The sequence below is a fragment of the Tachysurus fulvidraco genome, chromosome 26, assembly GCF_022655615.1.
Source record: "Tachysurus fulvidraco isolate hzauxx_2018 chromosome 26, HZAU_PFXX_2.0, whole genome shotgun sequence".
Lineage (NCBI taxonomy): Eukaryota > Metazoa > Chordata > Actinopteri > Siluriformes > Bagridae > Tachysurus > Tachysurus fulvidraco.
This window is the reverse complement of record NC_062543.1, coordinates 15,541,239-15,563,180: the sequence shown is the minus strand read 5'-3', so window position 1 is coordinate 15,563,180 and position 21,942 is coordinate 15,541,239. Positions and strand designations below refer to the sequence as shown.

The 21,942-nt window shown below is 43.3% G+C and overlaps 3 protein-coding genes across 3 annotated transcripts in view; all 3 read left to right on the top strand.

Moving 5' to 3' along the window:
* Positions 1-6,582, top strand: part of sptbn4a (spectrin, beta, non-erythrocytic 4a) — a 23,595-nt gene extending 17,013 nt beyond the window's left edge. Inside the window, exons 15-20 of the mRNA XM_027178073.2 lie at positions 355-1,271; positions 1,603-1,663; positions 1,904-2,157; positions 2,271-2,441; positions 2,537-2,579; positions 2,697-6,582. Coding sequence (XP_027033874.2) covers positions 355-1,271; positions 1,603-1,663; positions 1,904-2,157; positions 2,271-2,441; positions 2,537-2,579; positions 2,697-3,152 — 1,902 coding nt within the window. The 3' untranslated portion in view covers positions 3,153-6,582. The remainder of the gene's footprint in view (positions 1-354; positions 1,272-1,602; positions 1,664-1,903; positions 2,158-2,270; positions 2,442-2,536; positions 2,580-2,696) is intronic.
* A 3,636-nt stretch (positions 6,583-10,218) lies between these two features.
* Positions 10,219-18,922, top strand: micu2 (mitochondrial calcium uptake 2). Its single transcript, XM_047809500.1, has 12 exons — positions 10,219-10,485; positions 11,291-11,426; positions 11,929-11,960; positions 13,260-13,335; positions 13,417-13,464; positions 13,682-13,764; positions 15,398-15,445; positions 15,751-15,851; positions 16,365-16,536; positions 16,684-16,792; positions 16,989-17,146; positions 17,977-18,922. The coding sequence occupies exons 1-12, from the start codon at positions 10,234-10,236 to the stop codon at positions 18,076-18,078; spliced, it is 1,317 nt and encodes a 438-aa protein (XP_047665456.1). The 5' UTR covers positions 10,219-10,233; the 3' UTR covers positions 18,079-18,922.
* Positions 18,923-20,684: 1,762 nt separating this feature from the next.
* nova1 (NOVA alternative splicing regulator 1) overlaps positions 20,685-21,942 on the top strand; it is a 30,433-nt gene continuing 29,175 nt past the window's right edge. Inside the window, exon 1 of the mRNA XM_027178103.2 lies at positions 20,685-21,343. Within this exon, the coding sequence (XP_027033904.1) occupies positions 21,142-21,343 (202 nt within the window). The 5' untranslated portion in view covers positions 20,685-21,141. The remainder of the gene's footprint in view (positions 21,344-21,942) is intronic.

Here is a 21,942-nt window from a genome sequence, read left to right as displayed (position 1 = left end):
TTGATGAGAGAAGCAGTTGTGTCCTACTGGAGATATAAAAGAACTAAATGCTATAATTTTAAAGATACGCAGACTAAAAGGAGATTCTGTCCGAAGTCACAGAACAATTTTGAGCTCAAGGTTACAGCAGCCACATCATTCGCTTGACTTCCTGGTGGTTTGACTCATTGCCAGTCGTAGCTTGACTACGTTGAACACAAAACCTTTGGACTCACAGATGCTAAATAATTATCTTTATGATCTATCAGTTAATACAGACAAATGAATGTGTGTTATATTATTTATGTTTATCCATCCTTTCAACCATTTATCTTTCATTTAATGTGTCCTGTATAACACTACCTCCCCTTCTAGGCAGAGAAACTGAAAGAAGAGCAAAGCAAGCAGTCCACTTCTTCGTCTCTCCTCAACAGACAGATGTTTCCATTGTCCTGCCTCGTGCCCAGCTCGTCCTCGTCCTCCTCTTCATCGTCTCTTTTCCGGAGCCCCCTGCAGGACATGATCCTTGAGTCCAAATCTGGTCCGGACCTTGCACATACTCAACAAATGTCCCAGAGGCTTGGATCTGCACTGAATCCCTATGCGCCTGTCATGAATGGCTCCCCCTACCACAGGCTCAACCAACAAGTCGGGGCATTAGGAACAAACAGCTCCAGTCAAACCGGGTTAAACCAACAGGGTATTTTTGGGCTGGACAGCTCGAGTTACACTGGCCTAAACCAAGTTGGCATGTTAGGGTCAGACAGCTCCAGCTACACAGGATTAAATCAACAGTGTGTCTTAGGAGCCAATGGCCTAAACCCCCTCAGTGCTATGGGGGTGACTGAACCCAGAACCACATTCGCCTGGCAGCAGCTCAAAGCTGACTTGCAGCCCAGGATCAACCACATGCACAAAGCTGTAGGTCCATTGCTGGAGGCCCAGGCTGGGCACCTGGTCCCAGTGGGTGTACCAATGAGCACTGAGGCATCACTTGAGCTGCTCCATGGACGGCTGCAGAGGGACCCCCGTGGCAGCCGCTCAGACCCGCAGATGGACCACATGCGCAGGGAGAGGGAGTACAGGCTTGGGCGTCACACCTCCAGTGAGCAAGAGATCCAGGCACGGCTCAACGAGTTGCCCATGATTGTGCGCCAGGAGAGGCACCAAAGGCGCAGACTAGAGCGCCAGTCATCCAGCGAGCATGAGGGCAGCGGCAGGCACAGACTTCAGAAACAGGACTCCAGTGATCATGAGTCGGGAAAAGAAGGGTCAGACAAGAGGCAGACAGGGTAAAGCAAGAATGTGTTTGCTTGTGCACGTATTTCATTACATTGTTCTTAAGTACGTAGGTGATGTTTTTGTTTTTATTTTAATTGTGAGTGTGTTCATCTGCATCACCATAGCGCATATCAAAAGCTAGGTAGCATTCAGGTTAATCGTGTTTTCCAAACTAGATGAAGACTAAATTAAAAAATTTTTCTTACATGGATTCTGGTTACCAAGGTAGTGTAGAAATGGAGGGATGTGCAACACCTGATGTGTCATTTATATTACTGATTCGTTTAAAAAAATGTCAAATGTGTACTCATGCGTTTGAGTGTCGCTCTCTTGCTGCCTTAGGGAAAAACGCTCCACTATGGCTGAGATTGTTGAACAGGTGCAGGAGAGAGAAGCATGCCAAGTGAGTACTGATGCTTCATTCACTATAACACAAGTGAAACCCAATACACACTGCTTTTCTTCCTCGACCACACCTTAGTCCGACGTCGTTCGGTATCAAAACACACTGATAATGTGGCTCACTGTCTAGAAAAGGATAAACCTGTGAAGCTGCAATCCTATTGGCTAATCTGCAGATCGTTTGAAATTGTCCACATACTGGGTCTGACCCCTCTCACATTTTTATCTCTCTGTCTCTTAGGCGAGGGGAGAGGCGTATCGTCCCCCCAGCAGTCTCTCCGCTCCTGGTTCCCGTCTTGACCGACCTCGAGCTCGCGATCGACCAAAACCGCGCAGACGTCCGCGTCCTAAAGAACCCGAGGAGACGAGGCGGTCACGATCAGCGCCGGCTCAGAGTGCACCGAGCACACCACAGCCACCCACACATACCGTTCACCAGGAGGGCTTCCTGTACCGCAAACACGAAGAGGAAGGCAAGGAGAAGAGCCCTAACAGGTGATGCTAACATGTCGACGAGTTGATTAGCGCACTCTTTGCTTGAGTGGGCGTGAAACCTCTGTAATTTTGGACACATATATCTAACGGTGTGCGTTTCTCTCCTTTCGCAGCAAGTCGTGGGTGAACCTGTACTGTGTACTCAACAAAGGGGAGATCGGCTTCTACAAGGACGCCAGGAACACGACGACCCCGTACAACGACGAGCCACTCCTCAACCTAGCCATCTGTACCTTCGACACTACCAACGGCTACAAAAACAAGAAGAATGTCTTCATCCTTAGGTAAGTCTCACGCAACATCAGGTTATGTTGGCGCGACACGTTCAGCTTGTCCACAGACACCACTGACATAAAGTGTGTGTGTTTTGACACTGCAGGAGTGAAACCGACGGAGACTATATCTTCCTGGCCAAAGACGAGGTAAGATTAACGATGTGGCATCGCGGCTACGGCAAACTGTTTACAGGAAACATTTTGACCATCTTGTTTCTCTGGAAACATTTTTATTTACTTTTATTCCTCTGTGCGTGTGTTCAGGAGGATCTGAAGCGTTGGGTGAACAGCATAAACGCCAGCCTGAGCGAGATCGAGGAGATCGCCAAGTGGGAGAAACCCACCACCTCCTCCACCGACCCTGACAAATCAGAGCGTAAGGAGCGCTCCGAGGGGGCGGAGCCATCAGAGAAGTCGGAACGCTCGGATCGATCGGACAAGCGAGAAGGGGAGAAAAGCTCCGAGAGCTCGGAAAAGAGGGACACTTTGGAGAGAATGAGGATGGAACGAAGAGGGAGGGATAGGGGAGAGAAGGATAGGGGAGAGAAGGATAGGGGAGAGAAGGATAGGGGAGAGAAGGAAAGGGTAGAGAGAGGAGGGAAAGAAGAGAGAGGAGAGAAAGGAGACAGAGACAAAGAGAGGAAGAGAGAGAGGGAGAGGGAGAGAGATAGAGGAGATCGGAGTTCCAGGGGTTCGAGTACCTCGGGGAAAAGTAAATGATACCCTCAGCTTATCCATCCATCCATCCATCCATCCATCCATCCATCCATCCATCTATCCTTCCATAGATCCACCAAGAATGGAGGAGAGGAGAAGAACAAGTGCTTTTACTTCTCCGGTACCCCGATGACACTCTGGTGGGGGTTTTCCCGTCAAAACAGTGTCCAAAGAGAGCGTCTGCATAAGCGTAGGAATTAATCTTGTCCTAAAATTAGTAAACAAATACAAATATAAAAAAAGTCCCCTAGATAACTGAAAGCAATATGATGTATGCTGTAGGTGATTTAATATCTGATTCATATTCACCCCCCCCGTGTGTGTGGGTGTGTTGGTGTGTAAACGGAGAGTGAGACGTGTGTGTATGCCTCTGGGAAATGTGAAGGCACTCAGGACTAGAAAAGACCTGAAACTGGAAACACTCACCTGTGGAACCACACACACTTTATACCCTCCACTGACTATTTACCCCGCTTCAGCTGTGGTACTAAACTCATACTGAAGAAACATTCATTCAACTTTTGGAGGTAAAATCCCTGAAGTATAAACGTTTCCTGAACATATCGAACATGTCCGATCGTTCAGGATATGTTCAGTGTCTGCAGTTTGCTTCTTTGGCTTTTCTATCAGACCTGCGATGCTGACAAAAATAAAAACACATAACCAAAGCTTTTAGGCAACGGTTTCGAAATAAATCACCAGCAAATCATCGAAATCAGCGGTGTTCGCAAATCACAGTCTACCGTAAGCAAAGTTCCCAAACGACCAAATGTCTAAAGCAAGTCAGCACATAAAGATATAATACTATGAATAATAATCTGTCTGACTCATAAACAGTCAGAATATTATGTACAGTACAGAAGTACGGCGTACAATCGGTCCGTACTGGATCACGTGCTGTTTTATACGCTGCTGAACTCGAGTGTTATAATAAAGAAGCAAACGTCACACACTGAACCTGTCTAAAGCATTAAAGGTGATGATTGTTGTGTCGGTGATGAAGCGAAAGTTTATTTGGAAATGTTTATGTGCAAGGGGGGCACGGTGGTTTAGTGGTTAGCACGTTCGCCTCACACCTCCAGGGTCGGGGGTTCGATTCCCGCCTCCGCCTTGTGTGTGTGGAGTTTGCATGTTCTCCCCGTGCCTCGGGGGTTTCCTCCGGGTACTCCGGTTTCCTCCCCCGGTCCAAAGACATGCATGGTAGGTTGATTGGCATCTCTGGAAAATTGTCCGTAGTGTGTGAGTGTGTGAGTGAATGAGAGTGTGTGTGTGTGCCCTGTGATGGGTTGGCACTCCGTCCAGGGTGTATCCTGCCTCGATGCCCGATGACGCCTGAGATAGGCACAGGCTCCCCGTGACCTGAGAAGTTCGGATAAGCGGTAGAAGATGAATGAATGAATGAATGAATGTTTATGTGCAAACCAGCAGGAAGCAAAATCCTGAATCATCACCTCACTTCACTTATTATTCCGTTAACCTGCATCACTTCACCTCCCAGAGCTGCAGCGCGAGCGCGTGTGAAAAGAATTCGTCCGTATATTCGTCCGTAAGCTTTCGCAACGTGTGAAATCGAATTGTTAGGATTTTACTCGACAGATTTTACTCGACGTGAGAGCTCGGTCCTGACGTCGTCTCTAGCCGACTCCGTCCTTCCGATCGTAAAACGATCGGCGGACGATTAGCTCGGACGGAAGGTACGACGTCTGTGAAGTTGTTACGCGATAAAAGACCTTGTATATATCTATACATATCTATAAATATATTTGTATGTATATAATAGTAAACACGACTTCTACAAGCTACACCGAATTAAGCCAAACTTTCATTACTTTTTATTAATCAGCGGAAATATAACGAGCTAAACAAAGTATTATTCGCCTAAAGTGGTTATTACTTTATGACGGAGTGCTAAATAGCCTTTGTAGACCCAAGGCATACACACATACACACACACACACACACACACAGGAACATGTCGGTCACTCGAGTCACAGTCTCAGACCAGCCACCTCGGTAAGGCAGAAGATTCCCACCACACAGTAGCAGCATCACAGAGTGTGTTTTCGACGTCTACGCAAAGTGTCCACGCGCCGAACGTTCGCACGTCGCTCTCTGCGTTCGGAGGTCAAGCTCGGCCGTTTTTTTCTAACGCTCGCCTCCTCGTCACACTTAACTTTTTTTTTGGTCTTCCAGTTTTTCATTGTGGTAAAATTTTGTACTTTTAAAAGTGAGTATCTTGATCCGAATGTCGATCGAACCGTCCGGACGACGACAACGACGACGACAAAGTCCTCCCGGATCTTCACCTTCGCTTACTGACAGACGTGTCGTTGTGCTTTAACTGTCTTTTTTTTTATTTAGTCACGTGCCATAAAATGTTCACATTTTTCTATTTAATAATCCCGACCGTTCCCGTACAGTGCTGCTGCGTCTGACTCGCGTCTGGGATTTTATTTATCTAAATAAATGCACAAACATGCACAAGTATCTGTTTTCTCACCGTTTTAGGGTTGCCAAATTTAGTGTAGGGTTTTTACTGCATCGGCGACGTCCTCACTGAAATCCTAGCTATTTTGTCACACAGAATGGAGTCTGCCACATTTATCGTTAGCCGAATGTCAAACTCCTGACTCTACGTTCACGCTAGCGGACAGCAAAGTGTCGAGCGACTGAGGTTTTCTCAATTTTCATGCTAATCCAGAACGACGCTGTAAAGCGACACGTGCAGACGATTGACCCGAACGAATCGATCTATGGAGCATGGAGCATGAGGACTGACATTTCTTCAGTTCCCTTTTCCTGTTAGATTTCTCATCAGGTCATTAAATGTGTATAGAGACATTCTGAATTAAAATAAAGAAACAAACTCCAGGCTAATGCTTGTGCGAATGCAGGGTACGATGAGATTAACACTCTGTTTTCTCAAACAGACCTGATCTGGGGTCAGTCTTCCTTTACTGCATAATGCTATCTCTGAGATGAGCTTGTGTGTGTGTGTGTGTGTGTGGTGTGTGTGTGGTGTGTGTGTGTGTGAAAGAGAGAGAGATGTATGTGGCACTGATGCACTGATGGAGAATCAGTATGTCACAGATCTAGGCTCTGGAGAACAGCCCTGTTTCTCCTGCAGAGAGATAGAACATACAAGAGACACTATGGAAGAAGAGAGAGAGAGAGACGGAGACAGAGACAGAGAGAGAGACAGAACACGATCTCAAATCCTGGCAAGGAGAGCAGAGTGAAATGTAGGCCACCTGCTTTACCCATCACAGCACATTCATAAGGTTCCATGTGTACCTAGTTTGCTTCTCTCCTAGTGCCCCTGAGCGAGGCTTTAACTTTAAGAACACTCCGAGAGCACGAACGTAAAGAATGTATCAACCCTAACGGCAAGTTTTTCACCGGTCGTGAGTTTCACAGTTACGGCAACAAAAAGGTAACCTGTCCCTAGAATCCCTTCTCCGATATTTTAACACGTTATTTTACACATCGTGTCTGTTTTAAACTAAGAGATGCTACAGAATCCGGACTGTGTTCTTCTCACCTGATGTTGGGGTCATTGTTAAAAAAAAAAGAAAAAAAAGCACAATATCACCCCACCTAGATGATTCGGTGATGACTTCTGGCTCCTTCGTTGCCCGGCCGAGCTCTTCGAGATTTGTAGTTCCACCACAAGAGGGCAGCGATACTCACTACTTCCAAGCTCCAGAACATTCTAGAGGAACTTTATTTGAACATTCTCTCTGAAGGTCTTTCTGCCACTTTTTCGGCCCGTATCGTCACCGAGCTTGACCTCGCCACACTTACATGTTTGTATTTTCTGTTCGCTGCTGTACAATGAGACATGGCCACCACGGGTTTGTTTTTATGTGGCCGAGATCACGCGTGTTCCCACGGACACCACGGACAAAAGTGGAGACTACGGGCGCGTGCACCTTCGTCTGATTGAAATAAACCATTTCTCACAAGGAACGTAGAAGAAAACCACTAATACGTTGCATGAATGAGAACATAGTGGAGATTCCTATGCAACAGCTGTGCATGTTTATCCAAAGGGGCTCGACCCCCAGCAAAAAGGACTGGTGATGATGATGATGATGATGATGATGATGATGATGAGGAAGGGTAATGCAGATAATGTGTATTAACTGAGATGTGTCATTAAAACATTATGTACCGGTAGTCTGCTGGACTCATTACAGAGTTGTATATATTACTGTGTTGTCCTGTCTTTATTTGGGTCCTGTAATGAAATCCCCCCCTTCACACACACACACACACACACACACACACACACACACACACACACACACACACACACACACACACACACACACACACACACACACTAATTGTTTATTCATTTTTAAGTAAGTAAAAACAACCAGGGGGGACACGCTGGCTTAGTGGTTAGCACGTTTGCCTCACACCTCCAGGGTCGGGGGTTTGATTCCCGCCTCCGCCTTGTGTGTGTGGAGTTTGCATGTTCTCCCCGTGCCTCGGGGGTTTCCTCCGGGTACTCTCGTTTCCTCCCCCGGTCCAAAGACATGCATGGTAGGTTGATTGGCATCTCTGGAAAATTGTCTGTAGTGTGTGAGTGTGTGTGTGAATGAGTGTGTGTGCCCTGTGATGGGTTGGCACTCCGTCCAGGGTGTATCCTGCCTCGATGCCCGATGATGCCTGAGATAGACACAGGCTCCCCGTGACCCGAGAAGTTCGGATAAGCGATAGGGAATGAGTGAATGAGTGAATGAGTGAATGAACGAATGAATGAAATAAAACAACCAAGTGTGTGAGTATTAATGAATGGACTGGAAAAAAATCAAATCTGAACCAAATTCACCTTGGAGCTGATCTGTAGTCAGGTTCTCTTCACTCACGGTGATTCCGGCCACGATTCACACAGTTACATTACGACATTCGATCAAACGAATGCATTCAACATCATCTCTTATGATCGAAACAGTAAAATGTTAATTAAAACATGCTGACATTAAAAAAAAAAGAAGCCCTATTTGGACGGGATTAGATTTACACGGTATAATTCTGTTATAGTGCTCTAGAATATTCTTTTACTGCATAGATACACAAACAAACGTCAGTGAATACGCGAGTGTGTATGCCTTACAGTTACATTTCACACAGGTATATTATATATATGACGTTATACACACTAGTTTATGAAGGTTCATTGTCCTGCTGGGATTTAAGTGGAAGGGGACATTTCTGTTCGGCTGCCTTTGTGCTCCACTTTATTGCTCCATCTCAGGACTGGTGAAACAGGTTGGTGCTGATTTTGACTGGTTAAACTCGTCAGATGCGTCTGCTGTTGCTTCGGTTATTGTTCTGCTGGATTAGAGTAAACGTGTGTTACAGCCAGGGAAAAGGTGAACACCGTGGGAGTGTTTATTCAGATGGTCTGTGTGAAAGTCAGGTGTATAAAACCTGATTTATTTGTCTGATTCGGAAGTATTTCGAGAATATATGTAATGGAAAGGGGGCACGGTGGCTTAGTGGTTAGCACGTTCGCCTCACACCTCCAGGGTTGGGGGTTCGATTCCCGCCTCCGCCTTGTGTGTGTGGAGTTTGCATGTTTTGCCTCTGGTGTTTCCTCCGGGTAATCCAGTTTCCTCCCCCGGTCCAAAGACATGCATGGTAGGTTGATTGGCATCTCTGGAAAATTGTGTGTGAGTGAATGAGAGTGTGTGTGTGTGCCCTGCGATGGGTTGGCACTCCGGCCAGGGTGTATCCTGCCTCGATCAAAGATGACGCCTGAGATGAGATGGATTGATTTATTTATCTATTTAATTAATTATTTAAACGATGAATCAATTAATTGAATAAGACAAAAAAAGTCATGTAATGGAAAAACTACATCTTAATTCAATTCAATTCAATTCTAATTTATCTGTATAGCGCTTTTTTTTTTACAATCGACATCGTCTCAAAGCGGCTTTACGAGAACATAAACACAGAACAAAAGGTTATTATAAAGAATAATAGAAAGATTAATAGAATACAAAATTCTAGATTCATATTAGATATATATAAATGTGTATGCATTTATCCCCAATGAACAAGTCTGAGGTGACTCAGGTGACTGTGGGGAGGAAAAACTCCCTTAGATGGTAAAGGAAGGAACCTTGAGAAGAACCAGACTCAAAGGGGAACCTCATCCTCATCTGGGTGACACTGGGGGTGTGATTATATAACCTCATCCTCATCTGGGTGACACTGGGGGTGTGATTATATAACCTCATCCTCATCTGGGTGACACTGGGGGTGTGATTATATGTATACAGTCTGATAAATGTTGTGTTGATGGAAAAGATCACATGGAGTTCACATCTCCTCTTTAGTATAGCAGAGTCTGACTGGAGCTGGTAGATCTGTAGATGTTTTTTGCACACTTTTCGCTATTTGCACGTTCTGTCTGACATTACAGTTAATCGATTGCTGTTTTGCACAAAACTTTACACTATCTCAGGTAACTGCTGCTATAACACTGTGTTCATTCCAGTATTATTGCACACATAATATTGTCTGAACATACAATATTTACACTGCTCAGCGCTGTTTCTGTTTAATGTCTTCTGTGTATCGTCTTCTAATTTTTTTTGCCTGCACTGTCTTTTGTCCTGCATTGTCTCGTCTGTCTCGTCTCACACTGTGTACACCAGGTTGCACAGATACACTTTATGTATCTAGGACTAACTTTCTAAGCCCTTATAGCTCTGTCTTTGTTCTATGTAACACCACGATCCTGGAGAAACGTTGTCTCAGTTCACTGTGTACTGTAACAGCTATATATGGTTATAATGACAATAAAAGCTTTTCGACTTGACTTCTTGACTCAAGATGCTTCAGGATTCTCAGGATCTAAACCTCTGCCCATTACAAAGCTCTTTCATGAATAAAATAAGTATCTCGACATAACAGTTAAATGTACGACTGAAGGTTGTTAGAACATAAAAGAATTATTTGAAACCTGTGATTTATCCCCAAAGTCAAAACTACTGACCAATCAGATTCGAGAATTCAGGAACTACACAGTTTTGGCCCAAATGTTCTTTCTTAATTCCGGTAGATGGCGCCAGATCCACTTATTCCTCTCAGCAGCGGCGGTAAACTTCCTGTTAGTGAAATGGCGACGTTGGGCAGGTTCAGTGCGAGTCTGCGGAACTTTTTCAGGAGTTCTTGGACCCTCGGCTGTAAAGTGCGGTTGATTCCGGCGGTCGGGGGCGCGGTGTTGGGCTGCGTGGCCGTCGGTGCGCTCCGGTATCGCCATGAAACGCGCTGGAGATGTTTACAGACCTCTGTGTTCGCCAAGGAGACCACGGTATGGAGGAAGGTTTAACTGCCACAGATCTAACTACCCCTCTCTACCCCCCTGTATAAATACACTACACAGGGTCTGAAGCGAACCTGGATAACCTGTTAGAACAGAGCTGTTAATGATTATATAGTGAACTATGTGTCCAAAAGGGATCAAACTACTCCAAAGAGCATTTAGTGTTCATGCTGATGTTTACAGCTGAGGGTGGGGCGATACGACTTCACGGTATCATCACGGTTCTGTGGGTGTGTCTCTGTTCCGGTTAACAGGTTTTCATGACATATCGGATGTCAAACATTGTATAGACATATTTAGTCGTTTCCTTGTTTACACATGTATACTTTACGCTGTAGGGATGTTGTAGCTTAGTGTTTAAGGTGTCGGGTTACCAATCCCAGCTCCACCGGGATGCCACTGTTGGGCCCCTGAGCAAGGCCCCTTAACCCTGAATTGCTCAGTTGTATAAAAAAAATTAGATGATGTAAGTTGCTTTGGATATAAAGGCGTCTGCCAAATAATGTAAATGTATGTTAAGTTTTGTTCATAGGACTAAGAACGGTGTTAATGATCAAAACCCTAGTGTGTAAGTTGAGTTTATTGTATAGTTTTATAGTGTGTATACTTTTGTTTTTGCGACCCTACATCTGTATCTGCGAGAAATCCTACGTGACTTGAGACTTAAAGCCAATTCAGTTAAGAGTCAGGAAAACAGATGTGGGTTTAAATGCTGCAAACTAGAGTGTGTTATAATGGGCTCTGTGTGTGTGTGTGTGTGTGTGTGTGTGTGTGTGTGTGTGTGCGATTAAAGGACGATGACACCCCTGTACCTGCAGTCTCGATGCGGCGTTTACGCTTCAACCAGTGTGCATCTGTGGTTTATGAGAATGAGCTGTATATGACGCCCAGAGACTTCCTGTACTCCATCACGCTGGAGCATGTGGAACGTGAGACACACACACACACACACGCACACACAAAAATACACTCATGCAAATCTACAAATTGAAATGCATTACTGGATTTTTCTAGCTAGTTAGCAAGCCTCTTTATCAGCATGCTAATCCCACGTCTAGCCGCGATTGTATCCAGCGCTAATAACACATACAGGTATGACCTGTTATTACATGTACACACACCCACTGTACATATAATAAACACTGCATTTGTCAGGCAGTCATTTTCCTTTAGGGCAGTAATATTGAATCAGCCTTTTTAAAGAGATATCTGCTTAATACACACGAGTTTTTTTTATGGATTCAAATGATGAACATGGCTGAATCGAAGCGTAGCAGATGAGTTTGCGCTTCAGTTCTTCTTCTCAAAACGGCGAGTAAATTATCGTTCGTATCCCACGAATTCAATATGTTATGATATTCCAACCACATGTATCACGTGCTGGATCAAGTGCTATTTTATTTGTCTCATCCTCATCTTTTTTCTGTTCAGATAAACTGCATAAGAGACACCTGACCAAAGTGGTGAGTGTAAATCTGCTTCAGGAAACTGTTGTACTTAGAAATAAAATAATAACCTCTGTTGTGTCACATCCAGTGTTGTATAAAGTATTAGAAAGCGATACTTGAGTGAAAGTACGAGTATCGTACTAGAAAAAGACTTCGGTAGAAGTGAAAGTCAGCTTTTAGAATATTACTCGAGTAAAAGTCTTAAAGTATCTGATATTTACTGTACTTAAGTGCCAAAAGTCATTTTCTGATATTTAATGTACTTAAGTATTTGAAGTAAAAGTAAAAAGTAAAATTTCAGTGATTTTCAGTAGGTATAAGAGCAGGGGCAGTTCTAGGGTTTCATCTTTAGGGGTTTTAGCCCTCAGTGAGAATTTAAAACAAGACGAGTTTTATATTATATATTATATGACTACACAGTAAGCCAAAAGTTATGGTGTTATTAAATGGCAAAAGTGGACACCAAAATGTTATGCATGATGTAATGATGTCAGTCTTGAATCAGATCAGTTCATGTGTGTGTGTGTTCTCTACAAACAGTGTGTCTGATGAATGACGTCATTAATAAACTAATATTCACAAGACAAAGACCAAATCAATAAATGTTATTTTTATTTAGTATTGTATGGATTGTTTGCATTAATATTGTGTTTGTGCTACAACTCGGGTAATAAGAATAGTGACATTTCACCGCTTTTGGTTGCCATATTTGCGGCTTTCTGCCGATTAACGTTATAGATAAACGCCCCCAGCTCTGACTGCGCGTGCACGCTGCGCGTACCTGAGCTTCTCCGTACAGCGTGCGGAGCGTAATGTAATCTAGCAGCAGTGATACACCAAACCTCCCTTATTACAGTCACACACATTTCTGCTGAATTTATTTTGTAGTAACGAGTAACGAAGATGTTTAGTGGAAATATAACAGAGTAAAAGTTTACATTTTATCTCGGAAATGTAGTGGAGTAAAAGTGAAAGTTGACATAAATTTAAATAGCGAAGTAAAGTACAGATACGTGACATTTCTACTTAAGTACAGTAACGAAGTATTTGTGCTCCGTTACATTACAACACCGGTCACATTAAAGTACTTGCCATTTTTTGTAATTTAGTCCTTTTCATCCAGGTGTAAAATTTCACCACCTTCTTGTGCGGTCGTGTTTATTCTTCCTTCCACTATTACCTTCACTTTTCTAAATGCCTGTGGTGATGGTTTAAGTTGCAGCGTTTGCTCGTGCGACACATTTAGAGACGAACGTTTGGAATAAACTCTGGCTCGCTGTTGACTCTGGATGACTCTGATTGGCTGATTTACAGGAAGTAACGAAGATGATGACCACTGCTTCTAAAGCCAAGGCAGGAAGCAGTCTCTTCAGAGCAATCGGAGACAACGGTACACACACACACACATGCACACACACACGCACACACACACACTTGTGCGATCTTAACACTCTCTTTGCTGTGGTTACAGGTCTGATCTCCTACACTGAGTATCTCTTCCTCCTCACCATCCTAACCAGTAAGTTTTTAAGTTTAAGTTTATATAGCGTCACAGTTCAGACTAATTAGCATACTAGCTAACAGGCAGGTTCGTTAGTTAGCTACCGAATAGGCGGCAATAACGGCATTAACGCGGTGTTTAGACTCAGTGAAGGTTTAGCGTTGGAGATTATCTCGTGTTATGAGCTTTTCGAACGATGGCTGATTATCTAAAACAAACTGTGCTACGATTTCAGAGCCACGGACAGGATTCCACATCGCTTTCAAAATGCTCGACATCGACGGCAACGAGCAGGTGGACAAAAAGGAGTTTGAGAAGGTGAAGCGTTTACTTTCGCACTGTTCACCTTTTAATAGTTCAGCGCTTAACGAATATCAACGACTTCTCGTCCCGTTGAAAGAAAAAAAAAACAACAACAAACGACTATTACGCACTCCTTATATTTTAAATTTCATGTAACGTCTTTACTGTATTTAGCCGCCGGCTCAGCGGTGGTCTGTCAGAGACTCATCCAAGGTCGGAAATGGAAAAGATTCCCATGTTCTCAGTGTCCATGGCAACCGTTAAAGCAAAACCAAGAGGGTGATTTTTTATTTATTTTTTTCCTCTTGCACTAGTGTGTCGCTAAGCACCCTGTCCCTTTAAGAGCTTGATTTAAAGGGAAGCAGCAACATTATCCTTAGCATTGCTAGCATGTGGAGAACGTGCTGCACGAGTCCCTTCGATATGATTTTGGAAATAAAGAAGAAAAAAAAATTAGCATCGTGCGCTAATGTCGTTAAGGGCCACCGGTAAACCGACTGGTTTGGAATGTTTACAGTATTTTCTGGACTATAAGGAACTCATTTGGTAAATTAGCTTTACATTTCTTTTACTCGTCATAAAATATCATGATTTTATATCCTGTAAGAAAAAAATGTGTGCAGAGGATTCACTTGGGGGGGCGGGCGGACGACGGTGGCTTAGTGATTAGCATGTTCGCCTCACACCTCCAGGGTCGGGGGTTCGATTCCCGCCTCCGCCTTGTGTGTGTAGAGTTTGCATGTTCTCCCCGTGCCTCGGGGGTTTCCTCCGGGTACTCCGGTTTCCTCCCCCGGTCCAAAGACATGCATGATAGGTTGATTGACATCTCTGGGAAATTGTCCGTAGTGTGTGTGTGTGTGTGTGTGTGTGTGTGTGAATGAGAGTGTGTGTGTGCCCTGTGATGGGTTGGCACTCCGTCCAGGGTGTATCCTGCCTCGATGCCCGATGACGCCTGAGATAGGCACAGGCTCCCGGTGACCCGAGAAGTTCGGATAAGCGGTAGAAAATGAATGAATGAGTGAATGATTTAGTGAAACTTCTGCACTTCTGACCTCTAACTAAAGAAAACCCAGAAAACTGGAAAGTCTCCTCAACCCCAGGGTTCAGTACGTGAGCTCATGTCAACATGGTCAACAACCACTCACAGTAAACCAGAGCACCACAGCATCCAATCCTGAGCAACTCATAGTCCGGAAAATACGCTAATGTTGCTTGTAACGGTGAGGAACGCAGAATCGCGCGTACTGCAGGTGACTGACGCCGCCTTGTCTTTTTTTTTTAACGCTATTCGAAAGGATGCTTCAGACGAATAAGAGGTACGTACGCCGGCATGATTACTGATTGAGTTTATTGAGTAGAGTCTGCAGCAGGAAGCGGGCTGCCTCGGTCCTGAAGAGCCACAGCACAGCAAAACTTGATCATTAGCTAATGAGTTGATTAATGATGGTGTTCTTGCTGTAACGAGAGCCAGCAGAACAGGAAAATGCAAACAGTGCAGCAGCGTGGCCGCTAACAGCCGGGGTTCCCCGTCCCTGATCGGCAGACTGATAGAAAGAAAGAAAGAAAGAAAGAAAGAAAGAAAGAAAGAAAGAAAGAAAGAAACGCCTTAAAAATGTATTTAAAATAATCCGGTGTCTTTCTTCCAAAGCTGAAGAAAATCATCGGAAAGAGGAAGGTCGCTAAAGAGGTGACGGAGGTGAGTTCCTCTTCCGTTTATCGTCGTCATGTCAGATGTTTGAAGGATCGATAAATATTATATATAAGATAATATATTTTGACATAACGTCCTCAAAAGTGTCACGATTTATCTTTAGTATAGTATAGTATTTTTTTATTTTAACATTTAAACGTGTACAGAAGGAGTCTCCAGTGTCAGCTACATGTAACAGTCAGAGACGTTTTACTCGTGAACGATTGTAATCGTTGGCACATTTCTGGTATGTCATTGGAGAGACTGGCGAAGTGCTCGTCTCTTTATCTCGCACTCTCCTGTGTCTTCAGACGGCAGCCTCGGAGGACACCAGCGACCCCAACACCACACTGCAGGCCTTCTTCTTCGGATCTAAGGGACAAAATAAACTGCAATACGTCGAGTTTCAAAGGTCTAGCTTTATGTCTTCTGTGTTTTTATTTAACCAGCATGTTTTTTTTAATTTTTTTTTTACTTCATTTATTACTCAATTGGGGGGGGGCAAGGTGGCTTAGCGGTTAGCACGTTCGCCTCACACCTCCAGGGTCGGGGGTTCGATTCCCGCCTCCGCCTTGTGTGTGTAGAGTTTGCATGTTCTCCCCGTGCCTCGGGGGTTTCCTCCGGGTACTCCGGTTTCCTCCCCCGGTCCAAAGACATGCATGGTAGGTTGATTGGCATCTCTGGAAAATTGTCCGTAGTGTGTGAGTGTGTGTGTGAATGAGAGTGTGTGTGTCCTGTGATGGGTTGGCACTCCGTCCAGGGTGTATCCTGCCTCGATGCCCGATGACGCCTGAGATAGGCACAGGCTCCCCGTGACCCGAGAAGTTCGGATAAGCGGTAGAAGATGAATGGATTTTGATTTTTTTAGATTTTAGAGTCGGATTTTAAGATGCGTCTGTTTAAAGGAATTTCTGCTGGTGTGCAGGTTCATGGAGGACCTGCAGGCGGAGGTGCAGGAGATGGAGTTCCTGCAGTTCTCTAAAGGCATGGACACCATGAGGAGGGAGGACTTTGCTGACTGGCTGCTGCACTACACCAACGAAGAAAACAACATGTTATACTTGGAGAACCTGAGGAAGAGAATACCGACCGGAGAGGTAAAGGGGTTTAAATGCAGATTTCTATCTGACTCTAACGTTCTTCTGTGTCTGTCTGCAGCGCCGACGTCTGGAAACCTTGGGAGTAAAATTTTGTACCTTCTCCGTCTCTCTCTCTCTCTCTCTGTCTCTGTCTCTCCGGGTTAGAGCATCACTTTTGAGGAGTTTAAAGCATTCTGTATCTTCACTAACAACCTGGAGGACTTTTCCATCTCGGTGAAGATGATCGCCGATGCTAACAGACCGATTGGAATGGGTAATGCTTCTCTGTTACGGCTGCTCAGAGTTTCAGCAGTTAATACAGCAGTTAATAAGCAGGTCATAACCATGTAACAAATGTCATAGCAGGTTAGAGATTTACCGTTTAACTCGCGTTCTGCTTTGGCTTCTCAAAGCTACATTGCTGTAACACCCAGCATGCTTTGCTTTCTTCTGCTTTCGCTCCACCGCAGCTCAGTTTAAGAGGGCCGTGAAGATCGCCACAGGACAGGAGCTCTCCGAGAATGTTCTGGACACGGTCTTCCAAATCTTCGACCTGGACGGAGACAACTGTCTCAGCCATAAGGAGTTCATTTCCGTGATGAAGGACCGAATGCTGCGAGGTCTCAGGGTGAGAGATCGAACCAACATTCTCGTTTATTCACATTTCAAAAATTAGTCATCAGTCACTTGTTTCTTTTGTATTTCCATAAATCCGTTTGTTTTCGTCTTCTTTTACCATTTGTGCAACTACATCATAACCATCAATATGTAAAACTACTGCAAAATTTTGCATGCTGTGTGTGTGTGTGTGTGTGTGTGTGTGTGTGTCTGTGTGTGTGTGTGTCTGTCTGTGTGTGTGTCTGTCTGTGTGTGTGTCTGTCTGTGTGTGTGTCTGTGTCTGTGTCTGTGTGTGTGTCTGTCTGTGTGTGTGTGTGTCTGTGTGTGTGTGTGTCTGTCTGTGTGTGTGTCTGTCTGTGTGTGTGTGTGTGTGTGTGTGTGTGTGTGTCTGTGTGTGTGTGTGTCTGTGTCTGTGTGTGTCTGTCTGTGTGTGTGTGTCTGTGTGTGTCTGTCTGTGTGTGTGTCTGTCTGTGTGTGTGTCTGTGTGTGTGTCTGTCTGTGTGTGTGTGTCTGTGTGTGTGTGTGTGTGTGTGTGTGTGTGTGTGTGTGTGTCTGTGTCTGTGTGTCTGTGTGTCTGTGTGTCTGTGTCTGTGTGTGTCTGTGTGTGTCTGTGTGTGTCTGTGTGTGTGTCTGTGTGTGTGTCTGTGTGTGTGTGTGTGTGTGTGTCTGTGTGTGTGTCTGTGTGTCTGTGTGTCTGTGTGTGTCTGTGTGTGTGTGTCTGTGTGTGTGTGTGTGTGTGTGTGTGTGTGTGTGTGTGTGTGTGTGTGTGTGTGTGTGTGTGTGTGTGTGTGTGTGTGTGTGTGTGTGTGTGTGTGTGTGTGTCTGTGTGTGTGCTGACAGGTTCAGTCCCAGCAGGGTGTGCCAGGATTCTGGAAGTGTGTGAAGAAAGAAACACTAAAAGGAGCTCAGGAGGCTCTCAGTCACAGCAGTAGCCCTTTCTGAAAAGACACACACCAGTTCCAGGGGCGGGGCTTGTGGACATAGGGGTGTGGCTTTTCACCTGGACACCTGGAACTGAAGTCTGTTAGATCCTTCCTGATACCTGGCCACGTTTTCAGCTGACTGTCATTTTTTTTTTCTTTATTTTTAATCCACGTTAAATTCTACAATGATCCTGTTTCACGATACATGTGTTTTATACGTCATATTGTGTTTGTGTTTAATTATCAAGAATGATCTGACTGAATATTCAGACAAATTGACCAGAATTCTTTTAGTCTAAAATGTCATTTCAGCACTTTTCACTTCTTTATTAATTTCCATATCCAGGTGGAGGCTTTAATTATTTTAAATAAGAAACATTTATATGAAAATGTAAATAGTTTGAGATCCTCACGAACTATATTTTATTACTCATCTGTGTTCCAATAACACCTGAAATGTCTCCTTTTATTTTGTAATTTACCTTTTTTTTAAAAAAAAAAAAAAATCTTTTTGGTACAATATTCCTAAAGTATATTTAATATTCCTATCGGGCACTTTGGTTAACTTCCTGTATTTGGGCCGATTCACGATCATATTGCTTTCTCACTGCATTGGAACCACACTAGAGTTTGACTTTAACCAGGATTCACATTGCTGCGTTCTCACCTGCATAAGCGAACCACACTAACGAGGAATAAACACTGTGCATCTGAAAGCAATCCAAATGAACAGATCTATTATTTTTTCTTTCTGTCTTTTAGTGACACCATTTCTAACCAGGTACAAATAGAAGGAAAAGCTTGTTTACTCTGTTTTCTTTGTCTTGCTGGTGTTTAATTCAAAATAAATAAGATATAATATACATGTTTTAGAGTGACTTGAGACTACATATAATAATAATAATTAATAAAAAGTAATAGTTAATAATAATTTATAATAACAATAAAAATAATCAATGATAATAATAATGTTAATAATGCTAATAACAATAATAATATTAATAATGATAACAATAACGAAATGATAATAATGTTAATAATATTAAGAATGATAATGCTAATGATGATGATAAAAATAATAACAATAAAAATATATAAATAATAGATATAAGTCAAAGTTAAGGCACAAATGTAAAAAATAACAAAATTAAACTAACCGAAAATAAACTTATTCACATAACTTATTATTATTATTATTATTATTATTATTATTAACTAAAACATTTAAATGCAAATCTGAAAATACTGAAAAGTAGAAAAAGAAGCAGCAAAAACTTTGAAGCGTCCCTTCGTGCCGTCAGGCGCGTTCACGCGCTCTCGCTGCTGATTGGTCGAAAGGTGATGCGCTAAGCCAGTGGCGCTCGAGCGCTGAGTGATTGTTAAAAAACAACAACAACAACAACAACAAATGTCACAAATCGGGGGGAAATTAAACCGGTAAATTACTCTGGGAAAGAGAATAAATACACGCACCGTAACGTTTAACTGGTATTAACGTGGTCAGGACAAACTAAAACAAGTTCGCGAGAGAAGATGAAAACGCTTTGTGTAGAGTTTATTAGTTATTTATCTTCAACTTTATTTAAGTTGATGTTCCTGAGGTAAGTAAGTTAGCCGACTAGCTCAGGGAGTTTACCGGCTTTAGTGCTCCACATACGGACTGTATACAAACTGCTGCACTAAATAGTGTAGAAATATCACTCAGAATACTTTATAGTGTGTTTTTAAACAAAGTGTATGGACTTAACACTGACCTCTGAGGCACGGAGCTAGTTCTCTAAAAGTTCCTCACAAACTAGCTTTATATTTTGTATTATATTTTATTATCACTTTATTATTATTCAATTTCAATTTCAAGTTTATTTGTATAGCGCTTTTTTTTTTTTTTTTTACAATTGACATCGTCAGCTTTACAGAACATAAACACAGAACAAAAGGTTATTATAAAGAATAATAGAAAGATTAATAGAATACAAAATTCTAGATTCATATTAGATAGATTTAAATGTGTTTGTATTTATCCCCTATGAGCAAGTCTGAGGTGACTCAGGTGACTGTGGGGAGGAAAAACTCCCTTAGATGGTAAAGGAAGGAACCTTGAGAAGAACCAGACTCAAAGGGGAACCTCATCCTCATCTGGGTGACACTGGGGGTGTGATTATATAACCTCATCCTCATCTGGGTGACACTAGTGGTGTGATTATATATATATACAGTCTGATAAATGTTGTATTGATGGAAAAGATCACATGGAGTTCACATCTCCACTTTAGTATAGCAGAGTCTGACTGGAGCTGGAACATCTCTAGATGCCTCAGGATCCTCACAGAGTCGCCCTCATCTCAGTGGAGGTCCAAAATCTTCATCGCACGGAAGACGATCGGAGATGGTACACTTTCTGGATGCCTCGGGATGGGTAGAAAGAGAGAAGCAGTGGAGAGGGATTAACGTAGCTGCTGTTCATAAAATGTGCACGTCTGATGTAATAGTGCACAATATTATGGGATGTATTATGTGTACGCCTGACTAAAGAGATGAGTTTTTAATCTACATTTAAACTGGGAAAATGTGTCTGAGCCCCGAACACTATCTTCCTGGTTAAACTATTCCAAAGTTTGGGAGCTAAATTAGAAAACGCTCTACCACCTTTAGTAGGCTTAGATATTCTGGGAACTAGCAGAAGTCCCCAGAATTATTATTATTTATTATTATTTTACCCTCCCACAAGCACCACGCACACACACTACCGCACTAGGTAGTGTTTTCCCACAGTACACAAGTTTAGCTAAGCTACCGCTAAGTGCGTGTGTGTGCTGCTTTGGGACGTAGCTGAAGCGTCTCGAGTGTCTCGTGCGCACGCTGCCGTGAATAAGCTAGCTTAGCTTTTTACCACCATGAATTTATTTGGAATTGTTTTCTTAGGAACGGAGAAACGTAACAAAAGATTTGTAATATTTTATTGAGAAAAAAAAACAAGAAAAAGAACCAAAACAGCAGCAACAACAAACCCAAAAGAAATCCTGTGACGCAAGACGAGACCTTTTAAATAAATCACCATCTTTCCTCCGGGATTCGGTGGGAAATGATGGCCGGCGGGGCGCTTCAGCACAACGGGATAACGGTGACGGTGCTGTCGGCTCAGGAGCAGCAGCAGCACGTCCTGCATTCGCCCGCGCCGCCGCCGCCGCCGCCCTCGCACATGGAGTCCGAGCCGCTGGATTCCCGAAAAAGACCTCTGGAGACTCCGACTGAGGCTGGAAGCACCAAGCGCACTAACATAGAGGGTAAGATGCGCTCGAGTCACACCACATCGTACACACACACACCACATCATACATACACACACACACATACACACACACACACACCACCTACTCCCGAGAGACCACTTTAACTTCAGACAAAAATCAAACAAACACACAAAAGCTTGAGCGCTTTAATAATGTCACCCAAAATGCGACGCGTCCCAGTGATGTGACACTGAACTGATTTGTGTTTGATTTGACTCCACAATTCACACTGAATCGACACAGATTCATCTCCTGTGCATCCCGAGACTAATATTAATTATTACCGACCTGCTAGTTTCAGTTTCGAGGGAGATAAATATTAAACAGCGTTAGATTTCCTTGTATAGGACAAAGTAAATACCTTTACACTGGTTTACTGGTTTTAAGTGGGCATTGTTTACACCTATCTACTGTATAAGGTACACGTCAGGTACAGAAGTCCTGTCTATAGATACACTATAATATTAGATCTATACGGTACAGAAGTTGTACACTATGATGGAGAAAGGTACAGATTAGTACTAGTTTTTAGTGTGTAAATGTTATATTGATTGAGTCCTTTTACGTACCATACTTTTATACTTCTCTATATA